This window comes from Phodopus roborovskii, unplaced genomic scaffold (assembly GCF_943737965.1).
Source record: "Phodopus roborovskii unplaced genomic scaffold, PHOROB, whole genome shotgun sequence".
NCBI classification, from domain to species: Eukaryota; Metazoa; Chordata; class Mammalia; order Rodentia; family Cricetidae; genus Phodopus; species Phodopus roborovskii.
The window spans coordinates 1,230,246-1,237,446 of NW_026125489.1; the positions used below are offsets into that span (position 1 = coordinate 1,230,246).

Genomic DNA, 7,201 nt, shown 5'->3' on the forward strand with positions numbered 1-7,201 from the left:
ATGTAGTAGAGGAGATTCAAGATATAGGGACTTGAAAGTGAAGAGGTCTAGACCCTTTCTCTGGTAAGATAAGACCATGTGGAAACAGATTAATAGAAATGGGTTAATATTTAAGACAGAGCTAGTCAATTAGAAACACTAGCAACAGGCCAACAGCTTCATTAAGAAACACTAGTAACAGATAGAGTCTCTGTGTTATTTGGAGCTGATGTGTCTATGGGACCAGGCTGGCGGGAAAACTGCCAGTAACAAAAGTGGTGCATGTCTGTAACTCTAGCACTTGTGGCTGAGGCAGGAAGATTGTGAGAGGCCAGCCAGGGCTTCATAGCAAGACCCTGTTTAGGAAACACCAAGCCCAAAGTGGTATGCCTTTAATCCCAGCACTTGGGAGGCAGATGCAGGTTGGTTTACATAGAGTTCCAGGCCAGCCGGACAGGACTACATAGTGAGATCCTGTCTCAGAAACAAAACAAAAATTCCAGCAAAGAAATAATGTCTATTTCAGTGTTTTGCTTTGTTTTTCTTTTTTCTTTTTCCATTGTTGAGAATAAAATTCAGGACACGTAGACGCACACAGGCTCTGGGTTGGCTCAGCAGGTTAAAGAAAGCTCCAGTCCAAGAATCATGACAAGGTGGAAAGAAACACACTTAGAGCTGTCCTCTGACCCCCACCAGTGCCCATATGCCATACAATGAGTTTTCCCCTTTAAAAACTTCTCTTTTGAGACAGGGTTTCTCTGTGTACCCTTAGCTGTCCTGGCCTGGAACTCACTCCGTAGACCTGGTCTCCACCTCACAAAGATCAGCCTACCTCTGCCTCTGGAGTGCTGGGATTAAAAATGTGAGCCACCACTGCCCGGCTTTTTTTTTTTTTTTTTTTTTTTTTCCTTAAGTGTGCTCCAGAAGCTGGGTGGGCTCAGTGGTTAATGGCATTTTTGTTCTTCTAGAGGTCCTGCGTTCCACTTGCTGCACCCACATGGTGCTCACAACTGTCCAAAAGTATAGTTCCTGGAGACGCAATGCCCTCTTTTGGCCTCCATGGGCACTAGGCAGTCCAGATATATACGCAGACATACACACATAAAACACTGGGAGAGATGCTCTGGCCAAGCCTTGGGGCAAGTGTCTTTAATCCCAGTACCTAAGAGGCAGGGACAGACAGATGTTTGGATTGGAGGCCAGTGTGGTCTATACAGCAAACTGAATTTAGGCCATCCAGAGCTACATGTTAAGACCCAGTCTCAATAATAATAAATAATAATAATAATGATGATGATGATAAATGAAAACTAAGTCACAAAATAAAGGTACTTTGTAACTACTTTAGATCAGATTGAAGGTCTGCAAAGTTATAGACCCAGTTTTAGTACTAAATTCAGGACTTTTGGATTTGTGGCCTCTTTGGACCCCATCTTATTCAGCTGCAACATGAGCAGAGGTGAATTACACGAATTTCAAGTTTGTTTGCTTTTGAGACAGAGCCTCACCACGAAGTTCAAGCTGGCCTCAAACTGGCACGCTTTCTCCGAAATGTCTTCATTACAGCTATGTACTAGCAAGCTCAGCCCAAGGTCTCTTTAGCGTCTACAAACGCTGTAATTTTTAAAAAGGTATTTACTTATTTATCATGTGTATGTTTACTTTTGTCGCCGTGTACACATGGAGGTCAGAGGACAACGTGTGGGAGTCAGTTTTCTCCTACCAAGTGGGGTCCAGGGACTGAACTCAGGTCAGGCTTGGCAGCAAATCTTGCAAGCGCTTTTATTCTTTTTCTTGAGGCCAGGTCTACGAAGCCCAGCTGTCCTCCAATTCTGGGCTTTTCTGCAAATGCTGGTTCCAGCTGTCTGTGGTTATCATAGTTTAATCTGATGGGTGGGTGATATGCCTAAACAGGTAAAAGCACTTGACACCCGTGTGAAGACCTGAGTTTGATCTCTGGACCCAGTCAGGAGAGGACTGACTCCCGAAGCTTGCTCTCTGACCTCCAAACGCAGTTCACAAACAAAATTAAAAAACAAAGAATCCAGCTGGGCCTTTAATCCCAGCACTCAGGAGGCAGAGGTAGGCAGATCTCTGTGAGTTCGAAGCCAGCCTGGGCTACAGAGTAACAGTCTAAAGTTACACAGAGAAACCCTGTCTCAAAAAACCAAAATAAATAAATAAATAAATAAATAAATAAATCCAAGATTCCACCCTGCCCCCAGTAACTCCACAAAGAAACAATAACAAAAAAAAAATTGAACAATTCATTCAGATGCCCTAAGGTGTATTCCTGAGACAAGAATGTTTTTAAACTCTGAAACATCTCAACATCAGGGTGTTTAAGAGGTTGCAAAAGGTAAGTATTTTACATTCCCAACACTATGTCCAGGGCAGAATAGTCTACTAGATTATCAATGGTTTGTGATACATGACGATACAATCTTTATTTTCCCTTTCAAGACAGGGTTTCTCTGTAGCTTTGGAGTCTGCCCTGGTACTCACTCTGTAGACCAGGCTGGACTCAGAACTCACAGAGATCCACCTGCCTCAGCCTCTGGAGTGCTGGGACTAAAGGGTGTACCACCTCCACCCAGTGACAAAACCTTTTCCTAACAGTGGATCAAAACCAGGGATGTTCACATGTTAGACAAGTTTTACCACTGGACTGCAAAGGAAAGACACACTTTAATTGCTGCCATTTGCGTCAAACCCAACACTTAAGGACAGCAACGTTCCTTACCTCCTCTGTCCCTATCTGACAAAGCCCTCACTTTTCAGCTGAGAAGGTCACATCCACTCTCCCTGTTCTGTCTCTGCTCTTGCTGGGCCCTCCATCTGGAATGGCAGAGGGAAGAATAATGCATGTCCATTCTTTACTCCTGGTCAAATTTCCAATTCCCACCTTTACTGTCCTCGGTGCAAATACAAGGCCTTTGTATAAGCTTGTGCCATCACTTATGTCCCTCTGCTCACACAGCTCTTCACAAGGCCAATAGCTACTAAGTGCCTGCCGAATAAATAGTTCCTGTGGGGTATAAGGAGACAGGGTCCCAGATGATGGAGAATTAAACGGTCAGGGCCTAACTTTACACTATGCCAACCCCCAAACTCTACCCTTTTTTTCTACCTCTTTTCTTTCAGTCGGCAATTCCCTACCTCCAAGCCTAATATAAATAAAGGCTAAATTTGGGCATGAAGAGACAACACAGTTCGTACTCTTGGTTTCAGACATTTTTTTTTCAGTTCATTTCCATAAAAACAATATAAAAGGCAATGCCACCATCTCCCCTCCTGGGGGCGCTCCATCGAGCTGGTCTAAGCTGCTGCAGTGATTCATAGCTCATCGTGAGATCTGTCCAGGGCATGGTCACAGAGATCTGCAAAAGGGACAGGACAATGTGAAGGAAACGACCACTCTCACACGCACACATAGCCCCTTTCAAGGAACTGACAACCGCCGCCACTGTTCAAAGGGCAGGCGTATAAATGACAAATTATCCCCACTGCTCTATCTCCCATATCTAAGGAGGACGAATGGACACACGTACTCTCAAAGCTGATGAGCAGAGAGCAGAGGGATTAACCCAGTCCCTAAACTAAGGGGGATGGATGGACGTCAGTTGTGGGACATCAGTCAGAGGTGTGAGTGTGTGGGCCTCGAGCACAGGAAGTAAATAAAGGGGCAGGCACTTAGGAAGTAAAGGGTGAGGAATAACTTAGGAAGTACAGGGGGAGTGGGCTGGGAAGCAATGGGGGCGTGGCTTACCTGTCCGTTTACTGCAAAGTTTGTCTTTAACATTGTCAGACTCTCGGGAAAAGAATTCTATAAGTTCATCTTCATATTCCTCCACAATGCTCTCGCACTGTCAAGCCAGGGGACACAGTGACACAGGGGCCAAGACATCGACCCAACCCTCTACTTGGGTTTTGGGAGAGAATCTTTATAGACGGGGTCTTATTATGTAGCCCTAGCTGGCCTGGAGCTCACTATGTGGACCAGGCTAGCCCTTCCTACCTCTGCATCTTGAGTGCTGGAATTATAGACACGAAACACCACATCTGCCTCCAACACCCAACTTACCACTAACAATCCCAAGAGCCCGCTACCCACAACCACAGCTCACCGCAAACTTGAGGGTGCCACTGATATCTGAATCGATTCGGATGCCCTGTAAGTCTAGTTCACTGGATTCTCCATTCCGGCCCATAACACGCACGTAGTTCTTGCGGTGGGTGGAAGGGTCAATCTGTTCCCCATACTCCTTCATGCGATCACACACCTCCTCCAACAGCTCTGTGAGGTGGGCTTCTGAGCGGGCATAAGGAACCTAGAAATGTACTAAGCTTTAGGTCTCTCCATCCACCTCAATCTGCACACTTATTTTCCCTTGCAAATCTAGCTCAAACAACTCATTTAAAAAAAAAAGAAAAAGAAAAATCTTCCTAGTAAGGAAAATATAGTTTTAATGTCTGCCCACCCTTCCTTTCAAATTACTTTCACATACACTTATTTTGTTTCTCTTGAAGCAGGATTTCATCCTGTAGGCCATGGCCTTGGGCTCATACAAATCCACCTGCCTCTGTCTCCCAAGTAATGGGTGTAAAGGAGTGTGCCACCACTCTAGGCAAATGTACCCCCCTCAACTTCCTTAGTTCCTACATAATCGAACTGCAACTCCAGTTCCTGGGGAATCAGAGAGCCCCACACAGACACACAAGCAGGCAAAACGCCAATGCACATAAAGTAAAAGTAAACCCTTCTTAAAAGTTCCCTCGTGTAATACTTACTAGGTATAGCTTTGTGCATGTATTTTTTTATTTTTTTTAATGGGCATAGGTGTTTTGCCTGCATGTGTATCTGTGTAAGGGTTCAGAACTTCTGGAGCTGGAGTTACAGGCAGGGGTGAGCTGGAAACTGAACTCAGATCCTCTGGGAAGAGCAGCTTCCTTCTGGGAAGAGTGGTCTTAAACTCTGAGCCAACTCTCCAGCCTCTGTCTATGTATATCTTATGTTTCTAATATAAACTTCTTGAATACAAACTTTTTTTTTAAAGAAGATTTTTATTTTATGCGTATGTTTGCTTGCATTTATGCATGCCTAGTGCCCACAGACAAAAGAAGAGGGTATCAGATTCCCCAGGAATTATGGGCCACCATGTGGGTGAGAGCATCTGAACCAAGTCGTGAACAGCAGCAAGTGTTCTTTGGTCTAGCTCCAAGGAAGACTCTGGGGACATGCGGGGATTATAGGTGAGTACCCGTATGCTGGGTTTATGGGACGATAAAGACCAAACCCAAGCGTTGTGCATGCTAGGCTAGCACTCTGCCACCTCAACTGTATAATCCCAGCTGGAGGAGACCTTTTATTCTTTTTTAAATAAATGTATTTAGTCTATGCTACTATAGCGAAGCAAGAGTCCTGTGAACGAGGGATGCAGAAAAGGAGACTGATCAAGGTCTCCCATCTGCTAACTTGCACAGCAGAAACAATGAATTGAGGTTTGCGACCAAGACGTCTGTAGGTTATGAGCTTCCAGCGTCTTCCAATAAGCCCGGCCAATAAACCCAGCTATGCGTGGTGGTATCTGTGCGGCAGGGTCTGGAGTAGTCCGGGCTGGCCTTGAACCCTTGATCATCCTGCTTCTACCTCCCAGTACTAGGATTACAGGCCTGCAATACCACACCTGGCATAGAGCCCAATCTGTCAGACACAGAATGTTCGGGTTGGTTGATGTTTTGTTTCTTTTCTCTTTGAAAACAGTATTTAATTGTGCGGTCCCGACGGCCCGGAACTCAAGAGATCCTTCTGCTTTAGCTTCTGAGTGCTGGGATTATTACAGGGTCAAATGGCGCCGCCTTTCTTCCCTTCCGAACTAAACCCCAGTACCTAGTCAAAGCCTGGGTGAGCGACTTTATGGGGGGGGGATATCAGTAAGTTACCTCCACAACTGACTGGCTGCCGTCTGGATTGATCCGGAACGATCCCATCTGAATGGTCTTCTTGGGGTCCACCCGGGCGATTTCCCACTCCAGTTCATCCACCAGGGCCCTGCAAGCTGGCGCCAGGAGAGAGAAACCGGGGTGTGATGAGGACAGAGGAGAATGGGCTCAACCATCCTTGTTCTACTCTTCAGATCTCACGCCTCCCAAGGGTCGGCTTCCTCCCCCTTCTCCTTGGTTGTGCCTTTACCTCCACAGTGTAGATCCTGGCTCCTCCGAGCCCAAGCAGTTCCCAGCAGGGCCCCCAGGAGTAGGGCCAGCCAACCCCAGCCTTTCATCTTTAGGTCGCTCCACCTGGGTTCGCGTGGAAATGAAACACACGTGTGAGGAGACAGATCCATTTCCCCCTGCCCGCCACCCTTTATCCCGAGGCCCTCAAAGTCCTCCGTGCGAATGGCTCCATTACCCAGGAAAAAGCCAAGTTACGAACCCCCGGAGGGACCAGAGTGCCTGGGGGTGGGAGATGGGAAGTGAGAGTTCCAGAAACTATGTCCTCCGCAGGTGACGGCCTGGTGATTTGTATTTTAGCACTGGAGGGCTCACAGAGCTACGCAGCAGCTACGGGATGGGGACTAGCAATCACGCAAGGACGACGGGCAGAAAGGGGCTGCCACGAGGCCAGCGAGAACACTCCATAACTAAGGGCCTATGCGGACCGAGCACCAAGGGTTCCACAACCCGCATTTCCAGCATGTGCAGACCGGGCCTCGGGCCCCTTCCCAGCCGCAGGGCGCCCACAGCCTCTGGTGCTCGCTCGCGTCTGTCCCACCTCTGCTCCCACGGCCGCCGTGGCCCAGGCACTGGGAAGCCGCCGGGCTCTCACTTTGTTTTCTGTGACTGCCACCCCGAGCAGCTGTCTGGGAGGAGCGAGGCTGCCCCGGCTTTTCCAGAGCGCTGCGGCGCCCGCCAGGCTCAGGGTGGCCAGGGACCGCCTGGCCGAGCGGCCCGCCCCTCCCTAGGCACCTAAGCAGGGATCGGACGGAGCCATGCGAGCCCCTGCCCGAAACCGATCCTGAGCCCGCCCCTCCAAACTCTCGCGCGAACAGGCAGTTTAGGAGCGCCTCCCGGACCGCGAGGACCCCTCGGAAGGTTTAAGGACCCAGACTTGCGTGGCGGATCCGTCCACGTGACCACCCGAAAGACCAAAGGTAGCCTCGCCTAAGGTGAGGCCCCAGCTCGAGTGGTGCACAGGGGATGATGCATCAGCCCGGGTGGGCAA

General features: G+C 48.3%; 1 protein-coding gene across 1 annotated transcript; it reads right to left on the minus strand.

Moving 5' to 3' along the window:
• Positions 1-3,200: 3,200 nt before the first annotated feature.
• Cnpy2 (canopy FGF signaling regulator 2) lies at positions 3,201-6,289 on the minus strand. Its single transcript, XM_051176066.1, has 5 exons — positions 6,173-6,289; positions 5,923-6,038; positions 4,107-4,310; positions 3,749-3,845; positions 3,201-3,359 (listed from the first exon to the last, which is right to left on the minus strand). The coding sequence occupies exons 1-5, from the start codon at positions 6,258-6,260 to the stop codon at positions 3,316-3,318; spliced, it is 549 nt and encodes a 182-aa protein (XP_051032023.1). The 5' UTR covers positions 6,261-6,289; the 3' UTR covers positions 3,201-3,315.
• Between the last annotated feature and the right edge of the window lie 912 nt (positions 6,290-7,201).

What these genes read in the sequence shown, in the direction of transcription:
- Cnpy2 (XM_051176066.1), bottom strand. Translation starts at nt 6,260, where the DNA reads ATGAAAGGCTGGGGTTGGCTGGCCCTACTCCTGGGGGCCCTGCTGGGA. An exon ending in CCAGGATCTACACTGTGGAG is followed by an intron (nt 6,039 to 6,172) that starts GTAAAGGCACAA and finishes TCCTGGCGCCAG; the next exon opens with CTTGCAGGGCCCTGGTGGAT. An exon ending in ACTTTGCAGTAAACGGACAG is followed by an intron (nt 3,360 to 3,748) that starts GTAAGCCACGCC and finishes TCCCTTTTGCAG; the next exon opens with ATCTCTGTGACCATGCCCTG.